The following is a 20,650-nucleotide window of genomic DNA, read 5'->3' as shown; positions in this document are numbered from 1 at the left end:
GTACTTCAATCCCCAAGGCGGCAGCCATATGAGTGGAGATGAAGTTGTTAGTAGAGCAATCATCAAACATGAATAAGGCGGGCTGGTCTTTGAGTTGACCCCATGCTTTGCATACCATTCTATCCATGCTTGCATGGCCTGTATCACCCTGCACATCATGTATCACATGTTTATACGTGGTTTGGGCTCTTCTTCTTTCTTGCTCTTGTTTGGGCATTGAGGAGAAATGTGGTCTTTACTACCACATCTAAAGCACTTCCCTTCACGCATAAATTGCATTCTTTGCTGCGGAGATAACCTAAAAGTGCTCTTTTTGGGTGGTATCTTCTTCTCCTTTGCATCTTTGGTCTTATGCATGCCTTTAGTATCCTTAAAACCAGAATTTTTAGCCTTATGCTCACCTTTTGCATTTCCAAAATCTCTTCTTGATGATTGTCCACTCCTTTGAACAAAAGGGTCAGCTTTGTCCTTGCCCTTTCCCAAGCTCACATCAATCCTGGATTGCACCCATTTAAGATTTAGCTCTTCCAAAGCCAAGATGGAGTTTATAAGTTGGCGTAAAGTTTGATTGGGATAAACTTGCAGCCCTCGTTGGAAGATGGGTTGCAATCCCGATTCAAACTTCCTCTTTTCCTCTTCATTATCTCCATGAAGGGACGTACTTCCATTAGTGTAACATGCGGAAGCTATGGGGGTCTTCTTTCAGCCCTAAACACTCCTGGAAACATGCTGATGCAAAACGCAGACGTGAAGACAGAGTAGAGAGAGAGAGAGATGCTGGAAATTCAGTATATTAATATAGTACAAAAAGGTACTCTTCTACAGTCCTAGGCTACCTCCTTGGAAAAGGTGAACATTACCAAAATCTGTCCCTATCTGGGACCCTAAGGACCCAACTCCTAAGTGAGTTGAATGAATCTACACAATGAGCACCTTGGCCTTTTATACCCTCTTGGACTTCTTGGAGTGCTGGCCGACCAGCAGTCGGCAGCCGACTGGTTATATTCATCTTAAAAGCTGCGCCGTCTCCTCATAATCCTTGATAATGCTGTGCTTCCAGCTGCCTTGTCCTCTGGTCCAGCCAATGTCATCTTCTGATGCAGCTGAGAGTCCCCACTTGTAGCTGACAGCTTCCTCTTCATGTCGTCCATGCCTTGCTCCAAGTCCACACTGGCTAATGTGCACTCTGTGCTCCATAAATCCTGGTTCTATCTGGTTCATACTCTTTATCTGGCTGCCTCTTCTGGACCAGCATTTGAGAATGTCCATGGCATCTTTCATGCACATGACATCCCCCTCTGCTACACTTGATGACGGGAATCCAACCTGTTCTTGGATGATTGTCATCATCCCAATCTTTTCCCGAAGTCCCTCTGTCATTCATCCATCCCTGGCAAACCCTTTTCTCTGAAATCCCGGCCCGATCTCCAAAACCACTCTGTCTCAGATTAAGATCTATGCATCTGTTCCATCTAGTCCACAATCCATTCCTACCCTGACTTTGAACATTGTCTTGGTCTTCATTCCTGAGAAATGAGTCTGGCACTCTCACATCACCCCTTGGAGGATAATCCTCCCTTGGGACCGTTGCCCGAGAACCTATCTGGCTCACAGGACTGCCATCCCCTCTGGCTCTGTGGAACACCACCAACAAACCTCCTGGGAGCTCTTCCTGATTCTGTGTTCCTTGCCTTGGGCTTCGTATCCGTGTACTTTCCTGTACCTTGGACCTGTACACCATCATATGGGGCTGAATCAGTGTTTAGCTTTGCTGAGCTTGATGCTCTGATACCAATGTAACATGCGGAAGCTATGGGGCTCTTCTTTCAGCCCTAAACACTCTTGGAAACATGCTGATGCAAAACGCAGACAAGAAGACAGAGTAGAGAGAGAGATATGCTGGAAATTCAGTATATTAATATAGTACAAAAAGGTACTCTTCTACAGCCCTAGGCTACCTCCTCGGAAAAGGTGAACATTACCAAAATCTGTCCCTATCTGGGACCCTACGGACCCAACTCCTAAGTGAGTTGAATGAATCTACACAATGAGCACCTTGGCCTTTTATACCCTCTTGGACTTCTTGGAGTGCTGGCCGACCAGCAGTCGGCCAGCCGACTGGTTATATTCATCTTAAAAGCTGCGTCGTCTGCTCATAATCCCTGATAATGTTGCGCTTCCAGCCGCCTTGTCCTCTGGTCCAGCCGATGTCATCTTCTGAGGCAGCCACAGTCCCCACTTGCAGCTGACAGCTTCCTCTTCATGTCCTCCATGCCTTGCTCCAAGTCCACACTGGCGAATGTGCACTCTGTGCTCCATAAATCCTGGTTCTATCTGGTTCATACTCTTTATCTGACTGCCTCTTCTGGATCAGCATCTGAGAATGTCCATGGCATCTTTCATGCACATGACAATTAGCACCTCCAGATTGCCCTTCTTTTTGTTCCAACCTATCCCATTTCCGGTATGTCTTTAACAAAATTTGGAGGCAAAAACTGCTCATAAAACTTCTCTTTAAATTCAGCCTATGTAGCAATGTTATTGCATGCAAGTTTCTCGGCCAACTACCAATGTGCAGCGGTGCCCTCCATGTACGTCCCACATGTCTGAGTTTTGAACTCTCAGAATAGATGGCTTCATGGAATGCAATTTCAAACTGGGAGATGAAAAATAATGCTTTACCCGAATCATACTCCCCATGATAAACCTCAAATTTTACTTGCTTGTCACCCACATCAAATTCTTTGGCTTTCTTTCTATGGCGGTGGGATTCTTCTTCATGTGCCATGGCTGGCCGCTTCCCTGTATCCAAAGTAGGCACATATCGTTCATGCTCCATACTTAGAGGGGTTGACTTATGCATATGCTCTCTGGGAAGATTTTCAAGTGGTATAGGAGGAGGCCTATGAGAGGAAGTGGCATGTGTGGTAGAGGCATAATGAGAGGTTGCAGACTCCTCTTCTCTTTTCCTATGTACAACCGATTTCAATTTTGATGCCACAAGAGAAGGCCGACTTACATTAGGTGGCTTTTTGAACATAAGCCCACCTTGTTTACCTGTGATTATATCACCTTGTCCCATAAGATAAGAGATGGCCATATCTCTTGGTTGCACTCCCAATTCCAATGCAACATTTTCTAATGCATCATTCACAAAGGCTGGCTGCCTTGACATATGAGATACATTCTTAGTTTGTGAACCTTCATGCATGCTTTTGAGTTGCCCATGCATTTCACATAGTTGCTTCTTTAGAGTTGGAATTTCAGCCTGCATAGCTTCATGTCCAGTTTCCTCCAAAGCCTTCTCCTTGCCATGGGACGGCTGTCCCAAATGTACATATGTTACATGCTTTTCCGCTCTAGGATGGGACGGCTGTCCACCATGCACTTTGCCATCATGAAATGCATGAGAGACATTTTCAGCCATATCTTGTTTATGCATATGAGCATCACTATGTACATTCTCCTCTCCATGCTCCACATATACATATTATTTTGCATTTACATCCCGCTTGGTACGTGTCTGACTTGCCATATTGTCTAACAATGGTAAATGCTAGTATTTGCAAGATTTTGGATCGTCTTCCCCATAAGAAGAGAGAAGATCCCAGGCTCTAATACCAATGAGACTTCCCCGTTTGGGGTTAAGCACAATCTTGCCTTACACTTAAGCAATTAACACAATTAAACAAGCTGAAAATAGCACCACAAAATGAAGCTTAACAAAACAGAAAATTGACATCACTTGCACACCGCAAAAGGGTCGGAAAGGGCCGACCCCCCTTGTAATAGATTGTATTATCAAGGTTCCTGTTACAAGCTTCACGGGCATTCATGGTTGATGTCCACGCTTCCAAGGGTCCATTTTCACTCCCGGCTGAAATTAGGGTTTTCACCAGGCATTCGGACTCTAAAATTGGGCCTTTTGGGTGCAAAAGATGCCCAAAATAGAGGGCTATAGATGTACTATGGTTGCCCCAAAATTAGTGTTTTTGAAATCAGGGTTTTTGATAGAATTAGGGTTCATAAAAAATTTGGGGATGATAGAATACTTAGGAGGCTTCACATTCATTAATAGAAGAGGAATTTTGCAAATTGGTGATCATATGGAGACTATATAAGTAGAAGACAAGATTTCTCAAGCTTTCATGGCTATGGGAATCATGAAAGAGAAGAAAATCAGCTTTTCCATAAGTGTGTGTGTCCAAGAATGAAAAGAGAAGCCCCCCCATAAGGTTGGCGCCCACTTCTAGGGAGAGGAGAGAGAGAGAAGATAAGCTTTCTCAACATGTAGAGGATGAGTGGAGGGTGCCTATTGGGCCACCCGTCCAAACCATCCCTCCTCTTGACACGTGGGAGGCCGCCCAAAGCTCATAAAATGCTGAAAAGGGTGCCTGAATTTGTGCCTGGCCGATCGGAAGTGGAAACTGGTCCAACCTCTTTATGAACTGTCCGCCTGAACTTTAATGAAGTGTGGATGCCCAAACTCACTTATAACTTGGGCGGACACACTTATTAAAGTGTGGACCTGCAAAATAGAAAAATGAGCAACATAGAGTAAAGTAGTATACTTTACTCTGAGTCTGTCTTGCATCTTCGGAGGTTTGACAAAAACTCAGTACGAAGGTCTTTGTGTGAATATATGCTCTTATGTGTGTTTGAGAGCATATCTTGATACAGAGTTCTACACCCACTATTGGGCATTGATGAAGTTAGCGGGGATGTCGTAGTATCTAGTCCATACTATGCATAATGGAGTTGATAGTTATATAGTCTTGTGTGTTGACTACCATGAGTATATAACATGCACGTTCCTAAAAGGTGAACTTGGGCATGTTCCTGGATTCATCTAGGTATATATAAAGTAGTATACTTACCACCTGTCTACATCCCACAAGCGAGGTTGGAAGACAATTTCACTTGCACGGTTCATAAGAGGGCATCCCCAACTCATGAACTACACGCACAATTCATGCATGCAACAAAACAGTTCATGCGAAAACAGGTGTAAAACCTTACAGCATAGATGCAATGCAAGCATGCACCATGGAACAGTTTCCCATTTCATTTAGCTACTAACCCATGGTACCATATTTTGGATATGGGCGCAGATCAATATCCCCAGCCTACTGGCTCTTGGTGTTGACAACAAGTCCTCGACCATGCTAGTCCATCTTATGGAACTCATCCATAAGCTTGAAGCGCAGAGAATGCCCAAATGGTGACAATAAGGCGGAGCTCTTATCTGCACCATGACCTGCCAGGGGTATATCATGCTTGGCGGACACTCCCAGCAGCGGGGAGGAGGGTTGAGTATTGGGGCCAGTCGCTCCGAGGGGATGAGGGAGTCGATGTCAAAGCTAAGTTTGTCTCTGCCCTGGATCCCACTATGGCCTCTCTCCTGGGCCTTTGGGGGTAGTTGTCTCAATGTAAGCCAATCTCAAAGTGACCTAGCGGGGCCCGTGCTCAACGATACGTAGGGGCGAGCCCCGAGCATGTGACCACTAGGTAGAAGGACCATGGGGTTCCAGATCCGAGGCTGACGAAGTTGCTCCTTGGAGGCTATTGGAGCTGACTGCTGAAGGGCCGGCCTGACATGATCCCAAGCACACTAGAGACTGGCTTCAAATCTGTCGTCAAATGCTGGGCTAACGCCATGTGCCCGCATCTCTATGAAAATCCATCTCGTGCTCTGACGCCAAAGGCCTCCCAGGATCGGGGTGTGGGCGGTGATCCTAGCCGGGAGGAAGTCCTTCCAAGGCTCACAACCTGGAAGAGAACCTCGAACAATCAACTTGCCTAACAAGGCCCGGCTCTGAATGGAGGGGTCGATGATGCCTAGGCCCCTTTGCGTCGCGGCTAAATGATCACTCTCTAGGCCATCTTGGCCCTGGTAGGTCACCATCCCACAGGAAGTTCCGGATCAAATGCTGAACCTGACCAATATAGGCTCGAGAGAAAGACCAACAAGAGGTGATGTGGCACATGGTGGCGAGAAGAACTTGGTTCGCCACCACAACACGACCAGCTAAGGAAAGCATGGTAGAACTCCAGTATAGTAGTGTCTTCCGAATGCTCAGAAGAACAGGGGCAAGGTGGTGCTCAAGGGAGATGTCAATGCTAACCTGGCATCCAAGATAACGAACTGGAGTGCCTCTTGGGACCCACTAAAAAGCCTCAATTGGGGCCACACCAGATGGGCATGTATCTTGGCCTCCATGTGGATCCACTTAGTTTGAGTCCTAGAGTATGCATACTTTGGACTCCATGTGTCACAGTGCAAGTATCTGCAGGAGGGGGGAAGTGGTGGCTGCAGGCCCGGCTCGTTGTAGGCTTTGGAGGGTCAGTGATCCTCTCTAGAAACAGAAAGCGTGGAGGGGGATCTCGACGAGGCAACGGTCTCCATAAGAGAGGGAGGGGGGGGGGGGGGTCTCTCTCAGGAACTGAGGGGGCCCATCACCATCGGGGGGCTGCTGAGAGAAATGCTTGAAATGGTTCTCTGACACCACTGTATCCTCTTGATCCTACTAGCGTGGCGCGCTTGTTGGTGCCGCTCTGCTCTTGAAGTCAGCCGGCGGTTCTGCCTCGGACCAGCGGTTTACCACTCTCCTCACCGGTCTCAGCCGAGGTCAAGGCCTGGTGCTCTGGTTCTTGGGGGCTTGTGTTCCACCCACTCCCTGGGGAGGGTTTGGGCTGGGGCTTGGTCTGGGGCCGTCGGGGGCGGGTGAGGTGGGCAGGTTCAGACGCGTGGGAGGGGGAGGCTCCAGCTCAACGCCAGCCTAGGGAGGCATTACTGTATGTGTAAAGAAGTTAATTCTGGTTGGCTTGCACCTCTTAATAAAATGATCATGAAGGCATCTCTCAAATGTATGATATATAATGTATAGAGTTTAAGCAACTTGAGTAAATGGAGGTTGGTTTGGGACTATGTGCACTCGCCTCTGTGGGAAGATTCTACTTGGCGGGAGTCATACTTTTTGGTCTCCAACTTTCGGTCCTTCAAGGATGCAGGGAGGAGTGTGTCTCTCTGTCAGTGAGCAGCTTCTGTCATCTGTGATAGGATCAAGAGTCATAGTTCCAGGATGTGCTCAGTGGGTTACCATTCTAATTGGTGAGGATAGCGTTGGCTTCCTCTAACATTTATGCCCGGAATGCTGTTGTTGCAGGTAGAGCTATCTTTTGGAGCACTGTCTGACAAGCCTTGCCCCAAGCTGATTTTTGGTGCATGGGCGGTGACTTCAATATGATAGAGGCAGCAGAGGACAAACTAGGAGGTGGCACGGTCACAATCTCAGGAGCGGAGTACTCTGCCTGGGAGGAGATGATCATGATTCTCCGGGGTCAGGACCCTGAGCATCTCCTAGAGTTTGGGTGTAGCCCTGGGAGCTTCTCTCGATCGGATAGGCGGAGCACTCGCCCCAACCTCTCTCGGCTGGACAGGTATTATTTCGACGATGAGTGGGCTTGCAGCCAGAGGCATGGTTGGTATTCTGACAGGCAGTACATTTTCAGATCATGCCCCAGTTATTCTGTCCCTCGAGGACCCATGGAGGCATGACAAGCATGCGAGCTCCAAGATTCTAGATAGCCTCATTCAGGACCTCGAGATCTGCAGCCGGATCGAGCAGGTATGGGCGGGACTGGACTTTTCCTCAGGCTCTGCAGCATGCACTTTGGATGATGGCCTTGGGGAGATCAGTGTTTTCTTATAGGATGCAGCATGGAGTAGATTGGAGGGATTTCGGGAGCAAGGGAGGAGTCTGAGAAAGGGGCCTAGTCTCTTTACAGCGTCTTCAGGGGAGTTCCCCAGACAGCCCGTGGATTGAGAGTCAGATTGTTGCCACCCGCACGGAGATTCGGTTCATTGAGGAGAGGAGGGTGGATTATAGATACCATGCCAGGGCTTCATTTTGGACACAGGCCGGTGACAGAGTTACTCGAGACTTCTTTGAGATAGCTGGCTCCCACAGGAGGAGAGACGGTATTCGTAGGCTGCGTGGCTAGGATGGAGCTATTGTCTCTGATCCCCCACATGTGAGAGCCATCGCCACGGATTTCTTTTGATCTCTTCTCACTGGTGCCCCATTATCCCCCCAGGTGATGGATGCACGCAAGAGAGTCTGGAGGCACACGAGAGAGGTGGTTCCCCCCTCCCTTCGGTCTTTCTTATTGACCCCTTTCACTTCAGAGGAGTTGGTGGAGGCGATGACGGCATTACCCAGGGGCAAATGCCCGAGGGCGGATGGGCTTCCTGTTTCTTTCTTTCTTTCACCATTGGGACCTCATGAAAGGTGGCCTTCGTGCTGCCTTCAATGAGATTATGCTCACAGGTGCCATGCCAGAGAGGCTTACAGAGGGCTTGATACATTTGATTCCCAAGGAGGGTGTTGATAGATTGGAGATCCGGCAATGGAGACCTATCACCCTTCTAGGGACGGGGCCTACAAGATTTTGGCCAAGGCCATCAGCATAGGTGACTTCAGCCTTCGCTCCCAGCCTTGATCCATGACACTCAGATTGGTTTTGTTCAGGATCGGAGCATTCTGGACAACATCTTTACCTTTTGGGAGGCGACATCTTCGGCCAGGATGCGGCAACAGGACCTCATCGTGCTACTCCCAGACTTTTAGAAAGCTTATGACAGGGTGGACTAGAGCTTTCTGGAGGGCGCAATGAGTTAGATGGGATTTCCCCATGGGGTGGATTCGTGGAGTCTCAAGACTTTATTCAGCATCACACAGCTAGGTTCTTATTCAGGGAGCCCGAGGCGACATATTCTCCCTTTCCTGCTCGGTTTGACGAGGCTGTCCTTGGCACCATACCTCTTCCTATTTGTAGCCGTGGCCATGAGTAGTTTTCTCTCCGCCCAGGAGATCGGACTTCAGGGATTGCACCTTCCTCTTCGCACGCAGGAGGAGTTGCTGGACTCAGAGTTTGCAGACAACACAGCAGCCTACCTTGCTGGAGATGTTGGGAATCTCTAGAGATTCGCGGAGGCGATAGAGATTTTCTGCCGTGCATCAAGAGCGCAGATCAACTGGCACAAGTCGTGTTGTTTTTGGGTAGGCTCAGCCCCCGCCCCGAGTTGGCGACCAGTTGAGGCTTTCCAGTGGATCCCGAGGGGCACTCCAGTCCGCTACCTTGGTTGCGAGGTTGGCATTGATATCTCTCGTGAGGAGCAGCTGGCTCCGCTTCTTTTGAGTATTCGGAAGAAGCTTTTATAGTGGAGGTCGGCGAGGCTATCCCTAGCAGGCAGAGTGGTGGTGGCGAACTAGGTATTGCTTGCCACCATGTGGTACATCACTTTGTGCTGGGCCTTTTCTCGAGCATGTATTGGCCAGGTACAGCATTTGATCCGACACTTCTTGTGGGCCGGAAGTGATGGGAGGCCAGCCAGGGCCAAGGTGGCATGGAGAGTGATCATTCAGCCATGTAGTAGAGGGGGGCTTGGCCTCATTGATCCCGCTATACAGAGCCGTGCCTTGCTTGGCAAGTTGATTGTTAGAGGACTCCTACCTGGCGATGAGCCTTGGAAGGATTTCCACTTAGCCCGGATTTCAGTCTGCACTCTGAGCCTTAGAGGCGCGTGGCCGCAGAGTACTAGATGGATCTTTGCAGAGATGCGAGCTCGTGGTTTTGGTCCTTCCTTTGAGGACAAATTCGCAACCAGTCTTCTTTGTGCTTGGGATCATCTCAGGCCAGTCCTCAGACAGATTGTTCCAATGGCCTTAGAGGAGCAGCTTCGGCAGTCTTTGGTCTGGAACCCCCTGATCCGTTTACCGAGTGGCCACATGCTAGGGGCCCAACCGCATATATCCTAGGGCGCCTTGAGCATGGGACCAACTAGGTCTCTCGTTCGGAGATTGGATTGCACATAGACAATTACCTCAAAGCAGGAGAGGCTTGACAGGGATCCGGGGTGGAGACAGGCTCAAGATCGACATCGACTCAGCTATTCCTCAGGAGTGGCTGACTCATATTCCAGACCCGACCCCCCATTGTGGCTAAGCGTGTTTATCAAGCAGGATATCCTCGTGGCAGTCTATGGAGCAGATGAGGACAGTGGTCTGCTCACTTTTTCTATTGGATCCCATGGCAAACTAGAGAGATCAAAGCTCCCCTTGGAGGATTTCAGAGGCTGCACCTTGCAGAGGATGCGGGTGATTGGTTTTTGGACACGGGCATGGCACATAGATCCAGCACCGACCAAGGTGGCTAGGGAGAGACTTTGGCGGCTATGGATTTGGGAGAGCTGACCTCTCATGCAGTTGCAGTGGGACCCTAGAGAGTGGACTTGGCATGATCCTGTAGATCGGGAGGAGACTCTGGATGCCCCTTTCTTTGCATATACAGTGTGGCTTGGCCGCAGGATCCAAATGCCTGAGATAGATGGCACACTGGCAACAGTAGCACACTAGCAATCTCAGGGCTTTTCATAGCGCTTCCTTTCAGATTTCTGGAAGAGGCTTTGGGACAGCTATCGGTCGAGGAAGATCACACTCTTTCTTTGGTTGATGGCACAGAGGAGTCTGGCAGTCGGAGGTCGGTCAGCAGCTTGCCCGAGGTGCTGCCACCCCCAGGAGTCTCAGCAACATTGCCTCTGGGATTGCCTGAAGGCTCAACAGATTTGGCAGTGGATTCTCCGCTTCTTTACTATGGACAAGGCATTGACCCGGATCATCACTTGGGGTACTGTCGCTTGGGCCACTGAGGCTAGAGTGGTCAAGACTTATGAGGAGGATGGGGGAGGACTAGCCCTTCAGGTCTCCCACCATTGTACTGCAGCAGTACTAGTCACAGCTCCACCGACAGGTGACTGGTGACCACGCTCATGCCAACGATGGGAGATTTGCAGTAGCATAGCAGCGTGGCACACCTGGCATGCTAGATGCCTCAAGGCCATCGAGGGTACCCACACTCTGCCGGCTGAGACCATCAGGAGCATATGGCTCGATATCATTCACACCCTCCGGGGTCGTTGCAGGGAGGTTTTGATCGCAAGTGGAAGCGGCGGGAAGCCCTCTTGAGACTTTGGAGGCCTGGCCCTTTCCTCACAGATAGAGGCGGTGATCCCATTTGGCATTACAGACCACCTGTCACACAGAGCAGCCAGCTGGAGGAGAAGCATCTCTTCCCCTTTGATCATTTGTCTCCTGCCCTTATATGAGGCGAGTTTGTATCTAGCCCGTCGTGGTTGTACTTAGCCCTTTGTGGCTGTTTATTCTTTAACTAATTGAAGGATCTTTTTCCTGGAAAAAAAGAAAAGAAAAAAGAAGGTGTCCTTTCACACCACACCTCCAAGGGAAAAACCCAAAGGAAAAAAGTGCCCTTGGTTAGCCCATGTTCACATGTGGCACTACTCATATCATATATGCCAATAAATCTCAGGACTAGTCAGATTGGTGCTGAAGAAGCGGCTTTGTTAGATTCTTTCAAACTAGCATTTGATTACTCTTATGCCTATTATTTATAAGATCATCACTACGATAATAACTTGGAGAGTCAAAAAGATATTGCCCAGAGGATTACATAAGCCCAATATGGTTTTGTACCTAGAAGACAAATCACAGATAACATTTATAATGCTTATGTGGGCATTGAGTATGCCAAATATTCACAACAGGACATACTGTTGTTGCAGATAGATTTTGCAAAGGCTTTTGATACATTTCAATGGGATTTCATAGAGCTGTAGTGATGACCAAACCTAATTTTGGGCCTAAAATGCAACAAGTCATTTACTAGGTCTATCAAGACAGTACAGTGTGTTGTATATTGGGCAAAGGATTGTCCTGTCCCTGGATATTGGGTAAATGAGTCAAGAAGGGTTTCCCTTTGAGTGCATTACTATATGCAATTGTTGCCACTCACCATTTGCTTCTATATATGGACAGACTCACAGATCAAGGACTTTTGCATGGTTTGCAGTTGCCAAATGGTCATAATTTAGTGGCGTAGGCTTATGCTGATGATTCATTTTTCTTCTCCAAAAACACTCCGCAAGGTTTGCAAACCCTTATGAGATTGTTTGGGGAAGTTGCATGATTGTTCATCAATTTCTGCAAATCCAAACTACTACCACTTAGAGCATGGGATTGGCACAATTTTTTATGGCATGGATAGATTTTTCCACCACCAGATATCGTTAGACGTTTGAGTTACCCATTGGGAACGTATATGTTAGTGATGCCACAGACTAGGTCTTTCAAAAGATGAAAGCAAAATTGAAATAGTGGCAATTGCCTACCTTTGCCTTTACATGTGCGACTGAGAATAGTATAGGCCATCTTGATGGCTTATGTACAATTTTTCTTGCCTCTATTGGTATGGACAAAGAAACATAGCACTGCGTTCATGTCTCAAACCATGGAAGTCCTATGGAAAACTAGTCATTAGAAGAAAGCTCTTAGGCTTTTGAGATGTGAATGGATTTGTTTGGCAAAGATGCATGGAGGGCTGAATATTCTCAATATTCATTATCACGTTCTGGCAAGAAAAGAAACTCTGTTGTCCAGCTTTTTTGCTCAGGAGCAACCTTGGACCGTGATGATTGCAGCTATGTATACTGCACTTAAAACAGACACTTCTGGCAGATGGCAATGTACACATTGGGATTGGCTTCTTAGAAGGCTACAAGGGAAGATACTAGGCTGTCCTTTCACTACTAGACTAATAGCTGATTGGAAAAAAGTCCTCCAGTACGTGCATTGGTCTGGAAGACCTTTAGAGATAGGTAACTCACTGAGATTGAAGAGCATGCACTCGAGCAGAGTTTTTTTGGAACCTATGGCAGGTCAGGAGCCAAGGAAAGCCTATTTTCTTTCCACTAAAATTATACATCCAATCCACTTTGGAAGCCCTGGATTGGCCGCAGTCATTTGATCTTTTACTCTACACAGATTGACTAGTACTCGTATCTTCATCAATCATTGTGCCAATCTCTTTATGATTGCTAGACTACAAGAGATGGACTAGCTGGAGTTAGGCTTGTTTTTCCACTGTTTTGATCTTGAAGAAGTTTTCCTCGCTTTTGAGGGCTTCTTTCCTTGTACAGTGAAGTAATAGAACAAACTTCTTACAAAAAAAAAGTGTGTGCACGCGTTGGTGTACTCCCTGCACACTAATGTGTACTCATCATGTTTTGCTTAAGATGGAGGTAGGTTCACATCCTTTGGGGGAAATGGGGGTGCCTATGTTCGGATGCCGCAGTGTGGCATAGTCTTCTTGTGCACTCGGAGTCTTGGGCCCTTCGGACTGATCTGGCATTAGTGGCTTTCATTTCCTCCTCCACCGTTTAAGCCTCTCTCGAGAGCGGCCAAATGGAGAGGGAGCTCCCCCTCGTTATGTTTTTTGGTTTTCATAGGCCTCCCATGAGGGCTCTTTGTATTAGTTCTGCCTCTTTAGAGGTGGTAGTCTGCATCATGTGGACAATTTCTTTTGACTAATGAAGGAGCTTTTCTTGGGAAAGAAGAAGTAGAAGATCTGGCTTGGGTATAGTTGGCGGGCTGCAGCTTTCAACACCAGGTGGAGTGGATATGCTTTTGTGATTGACTTCTCAAAGAGTCTGTGTTGTGGATGGAGTGTATAAATGTGCAGTAACTGTGGTGTAAGATCAAGAGAGGAGGGAGTGGACATGTTCTTATTGTTGCATGCTACTCTCCTTCAACTGGATCACCATACTTAAGTAGGGAGATTAGAGATGGCAAAACTTATACAGCTTTTGCAATTTGTACTTGGTTGCCTTGCCTGCTTTTTCGAAGCAAAGGTGTAGCCATGTGATCTCCTCGTCATTGTGAATTGTTGTACCTCTGAAATGGCTGTCTGTACCGTTCACCAAACCATTGGAGATATCATTGTTCCCACAGCATAGTTCTACTAGCATGCCTACCTTTAGGTGCATGAAGGAGGCAAGTTGTCTCACATGAGCTCTGATGGAAAATATTAGTGCGAGGTCATATGCCTAACTTCTATGCTTTGTTATTGTATGATGCTAGTCTTCATTGGTGTGCATTAGCATTTGGCTCACATTGGATGCCTTCAGAGGGGGCTTAGTAAGTGGAGAGTAATGTGCATCAATGGGCAGGTGGCAGATGAATTGGTTGCAGAATTTACCGATGGAGAGAATTTATTGGCTTCACCGGACCAGGTATATTGTGATGCAAGCTGAATAGTACAGTTAAATGAAACAATGGCACCCCACATACCCGCACCCCCCCCCCCCCCCCGGCGCGCCCCGGCATGCCCCTTCCCGCCCGCGGTTTCTTTCTTCTCCCCCTTCATCTTCTTGAGGGCACCATAATCGTTTTTTTCTTGTTTGACATTTCTGTGTTATTTAGCAACAATATGACGAGAAGAACATAAGGCGAAGGGTTTATGATGCTTTGAATGTGCTTATGGCTATGGACATAATTTCAAAAGAGAAAAAGGAGATACAGTGGAAGGGTCTGCCTAACACCGAAATTGATGATATTGAGTCGTTGAAGGTTAGGGTTGGTTAATATCCATTAGTTTCCTTCATTCTGTTTTGAGGCTTGTACTAGCATTCTTTATAACACTGTTCATATGCACAGGCAGAACACATACAAGTGAGGGGGAGGATTGAGAGAAAGGCAGCATACCTCAAGGACTTAGAAGAGCAGGTAGTTGAGACACTGGCTCTGAGCTTTATGAAGTGGCTCTCAAGTTTGTGTGGTTTTGAAGTCAGGTGTTTTTAAAATACCAATAGGATTTCTGCCTTTTTCTTGTGTTGATATTAACTTATGTTTCTGGGTGGCTATATTTTAAGATTGTAGGGATTCAGAATTTGATAGAGCGGAATGAGAGTCTATTTCAAGGCACAGGCAGTGTGCCTGCCAATGGGGTAGCCCTTCCTTTTATCCTTGTCCAGGTTTGTACATCATAATCGATCAAAATTTCACAAGAATTTGTTACTGCTTTTCAAATTGGAAAATATATACCATGCAGAAAATGCAGCATGTATTCAACGACTTCAAGAAATTGGCTGTCATTAGTAGCCCTGTTTATTTTTTCACTGCCAAGTGAAGTCTTTCTGCTTCTTATCGTGTGAATTGACAATCTTCTTCAACTCACTCGCTCAAGTTTATCCACTTCTTGAATCTTCCCCTTGGAGTTGACAGTCGTTTTTACTTGTCAAGTCTGTCTTTGCAGGTGTGCTGGGTTTGCCAATTTGGTTGTGCCCAATCTCTCCATTGTGCTTCCTAATCCTTGCGTTCTTCCATTTGCTGATGTATCAACCTGCATTCCTCATCCTTACACCGATTCATCTGTCTGTGCTTATTGTCCATGCGTTAATTAATCTGCTGCATGTCTTGCATGATCCGGAGGATGTCGGATGTGTGCCGATGGTGGTGCTGGAGAAATGGGGGAAAATGAAGGTTCTAGGCAGCATGCTAGACGCCCAAGACCTACTAGTTTGAGGAGACACTCCTCCTGACGCTTCAGATGCAAGAGATACTCCAAAGTGCCCTCCACATGCAATGGACGCGGAGAGCCTCTATACAGTCATAGATGGAATTCTCCCGGTTAGGGTTGAGCACAATCTTGTCACGCACTCAAACTATTAATACTAATAAACGGTATGAAATGGCACAACACCAAAACAAGATAGTAATGCTGAAATTCAAATGACACTAGCAGACCCCCCTTGTAATATATTGTATTAGCAAGGATTTTTGGGATTTTTGAAGATACAAGCTTCACAAGCATTGAATGCCTAATTTCCAATGACATTTTATGCAATGAATACAGATTTCATGCATGATTTTGTTGTTGCAGAATGTCAAAATCCAAAGCTTTGGGCGCACAATTTCTTTCTCTTGAATCCCGAGTGGCTTGTCACAAGCAGCTATGTTCCACTAGCATCCATACACAAGCATGCATGTGAGGTAGGAGACCTTAATGACCAAGTACACAGATGTAAAGGAGAAAAAGAACCAGTAGGAGCTCTTACTTGTAAATACGATCAAGCTTGCAGGCTTGAATCAGCAAATACTCACAATGTTGGCGCTAGACTGCACAGTAGCCACTTTCAGCAAGGCAGCAGGTCGTAGATGATCAAAAGGCAGCGGGTATGAGCATACAGGTGCTGTACGGATGCATAACCTGATCGTATAGGTGTATGGACACAAGGTGCATCAGTACGGGCAGCAGGTGCACATGGTATGGGTAGAAAATCCAACACATTGCCGTCGTTTGGGAAAAGAGACAAAGCTTTTATTATTGTTTCCAATAACATCAGGAAAGGTCCACAGTACCTTCCTTATCCTTAATGTCTCTAAACTCTCGGGTATTTGCAAATACACGAACATTCCCTCGGATAACTCCCTCAGCAAACGCTATCTATCAGCATAAAACCGTGCTCTATCCTGAGCACTTCGATAAAATCTCCAGCTCTGGCTAGCATCTCTTGCATATCTGCCAAGAAATTTCTAGCTGCCTCATTGTGAATACTCTGAAGTCCTGTAGCTACTGGAGATTTGGGTTGGTATTTGTACATCAACATAAATAGGATGGAACTAGTGGTCACATGCTTAGCACTATTATGGGTAAACTCAACCATCGGGATGTACCTTTCCCAGTCTGATGGTCTCTTGGAGATGTATGCATGAAGCATATCCTCCAAAACCTGATTCACCCTCTTCGTTTGCCCGTTGGACTAAGAATGGTCAAAGGAATTCAAACTCAGCTTTGTCTCCGATTTCTGGAAGTCTAGCTGCCAGAATTATCAAGTAAACTTTGAGTCCCTACACTTACTATGTCACAAGGTGAACCATTATCCATATAACTTGAAAACCTGCTCAACAAATTGCTATGCCAATTCAAGAGCCATTACTATTTTCCTTGCGGGTAAAAATCTTGCCATCTTTGTCAATCTATCTACCACCACCCAGAAGGCATCATGCCCTCGGCCACCTTTTCGTGTGAAAGATCAACCATGGCTACTCCTCATAATGGGGGCCGTACAAACATAAGCTAGCTGGTGCTTGTGCAATACAATATGAGAGTGGAGCATTGATATCCAACATCTCCCATCAATGTTCACTCGAAGGTGAACTACCCTTGTGATCTGATGTTGTCGATGAAGATGTTGAGCCTTTGTGAAGATATCTGCACAATTCTCTATCGTTGGACAACAAACCTCGTCCTCCCTGGACACAATGAGCTCGTGCATAAAGTGATAATGAATCTCAATGTGTTTTGTGCGAGCATGAAACACATGATTCTCAGCAATGGCCATGCAACTTTGGTTGTCACATTGCATTGTTGCAGGCTGCTTCTCCACCACTCTCGTATCCTGTGGAATCCTCCTTAGCCACAATGCCTCACATGATGCAAAGCATGTAGCTCCGTACTCGGCCTCTGTTGATGAGAGTGTGACATCGAGTTGTTTCCTACTGATCCAAGAAATGAATCCCGAACCAAGAGAAAAACAATACCTTGTTATTGAGCGCTTGGTCACAACACCCGCATACTTGTTTTCCAATGATTCTCCCGGGGCTTTTTGTTCGAGAACCTGCTCAAAACACCAACAATAAAACTAATGTTTGGTCTAGTATTACACAAGCCCATGTTGCATGTGGAGATTGTGTTGCCTTGGTGATTTCCTTGTTGCATGATGAAGAAGAAGGAAGCTCCTCCTCCATCCAATGTGGTGGTTCTTGGAATACCACATCACGGCTCACTATGATCTTCTTTGCTTGAGCAATGAGGGTCATAGAGCCGGTATTCCTTGGACTCCATGCTATAATCCAAAGAGATGCATTTCTGGCTTTTGGCATCCAATTAGGTACTCTTGAGCATCAAGAATATGTACATAACATTCACATCCAAAAACTTTCAAGTGTGCACCTGAAGGTTTCTTACCCGTGTAGGTCTTAAACGAGTCATCCCTTTGATGGCCTTTGTTACACTCATGTTAAGAACGTACATTTAGGTAGATTCCTGCCATTAAGCATACTTTTTGCCATCTCCACAACAATGCAATTCTTGCACTCTGCAACACCATTTTGCTACAGTGTGTGAGCAGTAGTGAGCTGCCTCTTTCCATGCAGAAACCCAAGAATTCACCAAACATGAATTTTCCTCCTCGGTCTATTGTGAACTGCTTCAATTTTGTTCATGTGTCAGTTTCAACCAATGCAAGCCATTTCTTAAACTTTCTTAAAGCCTGAGACTTTTCTTTAAGAAAATACACCCAAATCTTCCTACTGTAATTATCTATCAATGTGAAAAAATAGGAATAACCTCCAACCTCCAAGTGTAATTATACTCATCTTTTCATAGAGGTAAATTTCTAACAGTCGAGATGTATGTAAAGCTTGCATGATGGGTAAGCATCTTTCCACAAGAGGCCAATATTACGGCCAAGGCTCCTTTTCAACTCGTACATGCTGGTGGCAAATGCTCAACTAGCTTACCTTTCTACATATCTCAAAGAGTCTGCATATTGAGATGCCCGTATCTCTCACGCCAAAGTTTGCTATTACCCAAATCAGCCTGGAGTGCGAGGGCCGAAAGCTCCTCCAAGTTGTTTCTCTGAATGCCCTTTGCAAATGACCTTGTTATCTCCATCAAGAATGATTGTACCATTCTTATCAAAGTGAACCCGCACCGCAAGTCACAGTCTGTGTGATGGCTAAGATAGAAAGGAGGTTCCTCTTTATATCTGGAACCCAAAGAACATTTGAAAGTCTTTCTGTGCATCCTTCTGTAGATGTAGTGAAATAGTACTTGAAGGTGCAGTTTGTGTAACCGACCCAGATGGCTATTGTAGTGGTGTGAAGATTGGGGTAGTGCATGGCTCATTACGAAAATAAGGCATTCTTTCATTACTCAAAATCAAAATAGTTTGTAAAACGAGAATTATTTTCAATAAGAGTTCCATATTTTTCCTTTTAACTCCACAAACATCGTTTCTAATGTAAATTTACTGTCTGACCTGTACATTGAAGCAACCAAAAGGCCATTTTTTGCTGGCAGAGCTGAGTGTAGTTTATATATATGAACAAGAATGAGAGACATCATGAAAATATTTTTACTGGAGAGAGAAGCTGTTCTTCACTTCCTTTCATCAGTGCTTTGTGATTGACTGCTTGAGTGCAGTTTACAAGATGCTGTGTGTGTGTGTGTGTGTGTGTGTGTGTGTGCATGCGCACGTGTGCATGTATTTTTTCCCACATTTTTTTGTGTTTTACTTGCCTTTTGTGCAGACTCGACCACATGCAACTGTGGAGGTTGAAATTTCTGAGGATATGCAGCTGGTTCACTTTGACTTCAACAGGTAGATCCAGTCCATATTCCAGAGTAGGTGAATATTGTCCCCTTGCACCAAGCTACTTAAAGCTAGCAGTTTTACGTGGTTTTATAAGGGCATTTTATTGTATGAGTAGATGAGCATTAATGAGGGAAGTGTCAAAACAATGGGTGCAGAACAGTGATGAATTAGCTGATTAAGAAAAGCTTTCAACAGTGCCCTGGTTTTTCATGTGCAGCACACCCTTTGAACTACACGATGATGCTTATGTCTTAAAGGCTATGAGATACAATAACATTCCGAACAACAGCGGAGATGGACGGGGAATTATTAAGGCAGAGTACGTGGAGGAGAAAAACATGGACACACTATATCCTCCCAACATGCAGTATGTGTCCCCTCCTACGAATTCCACAGCTCAGTATCAACTAGGATGCCTGCCTGGGAAGTGTTCAAACTCACTGCCACTCCCAGGAATATTGAAGGCCCGTGTGAAGCAAGAATATCACACTTAAAGAGGCAGGTGACTTCTATACCATATATCATCACTTGTATCCTTAGGCTGTATATTGGCCAGGCCCTAAATTAATAGTTTCTTTCGTGAAAATGTTGTTTTTTCAATGACATTTCTTTGCATTTATGGCATTTTTGAGTACTGTAAGATGAAAGCCCCTTTAAGGGCATGGCACGCACGCGCGCGCACACACGCACATAAAGTACATTACGTTTATGTATTCATTTTGAAGATTTCCAAGGATTAGTTTCAGGAAAGGAAGGCTACAGTGGGCAGAGTGTCTCTTATTCAACTAATCTTGGTCAAGAAATATATGTTTATCCCAGAAAAACCTTTCCAAATCTAATTGACAAGGATGGCTAACATGCTATTGTGATGTAAAAGTGGGCTCATTACGTGATCATCTTCCATGATTCTAAACTCCCTTCCTAGAGGGATGGTCACTAGGTAACCCTAATAAGGAGGACACAAAACACCACAAGACATAAACATTTAATTCCAGTGGTGCCATAGATGAATTCAAATAGTTACCACTAGAAACAGTTCATGAAAAACCCTCAAGTGATCCAAGATTGCATGCCACAAAATATTGGATACAAGTAATAAGATGATGCCATAGTTTTGGTCCTCTCATGAAGCTTGAAAATAGGGATAACTAGGCTCTTGACTAAGTTGAATGTGAGTGCCAAAGAAACGGATGCAATCATGGTTGCAGACATCAAAAGAGATGAGCATTCTCTCTTTGAGGTGAAGAGATAAGTATTCAGGGTGAGTCCCTTCACATTTCTCTCATAAATATTGGTCATAGTTACTCAGCAGGTGAAGCAAGAAGTGAACAAGAAGACAATATCTTCTCAAAATGA

At 45.8% G+C, this 20,650-nt stretch overlaps 1 protein-coding gene across 4 annotated transcripts in view; it reads left to right on the top strand.

The window, feature by feature from the left end:
* The window catches only part of LOC147605662 (transcription factor-like protein DPB), a 34,898-nt gene extending 14,854 nt beyond the window's left edge, over positions 1–20,044 (top strand). For all 4 annotated transcript variants that reach the window (XM_086793288.1, XM_086793289.1, XM_086793287.1 and 1 more), the window contains 6 exons: positions 14,084–14,146; positions 14,337–14,483; positions 14,571–14,639; positions 14,786–14,887; positions 19,230–19,300; positions 19,512–20,044. In XM_086793288.1, the coding sequence (XP_086649414.1) occupies positions 14,084–14,146; positions 14,337–14,483; positions 14,571–14,639; positions 14,786–14,887; positions 19,230–19,300; positions 19,512–19,788 (729 nt within the window). In that variant the 3' untranslated portion in view covers positions 19,789–20,044. The remainder of the gene's footprint in view (positions 1–14,083; positions 14,147–14,336; positions 14,484–14,570; positions 14,640–14,785; positions 14,888–19,229; positions 19,301–19,511) is intronic.
* The last annotated feature ends 606 nt before the right edge of the window (positions 20,045–20,650 follow it).

The sequence above is a fragment of the Cibotium barometz genome, chromosome 59, assembly GCF_041138505.1.
Source record: "Cibotium barometz isolate CiBa-2024 chromosome 59, ASM4113850v1, whole genome shotgun sequence".
In the NCBI taxonomy this organism is placed as follows: Eukaryota; Viridiplantae; Streptophyta; class Polypodiopsida; order Cyatheales; family Cibotiaceae; genus Cibotium; species Cibotium barometz.
The sequence above is the reverse complement of the archived record's forward strand: the minus strand, read 5'-3'. Positions and strand labels throughout refer to the sequence as shown.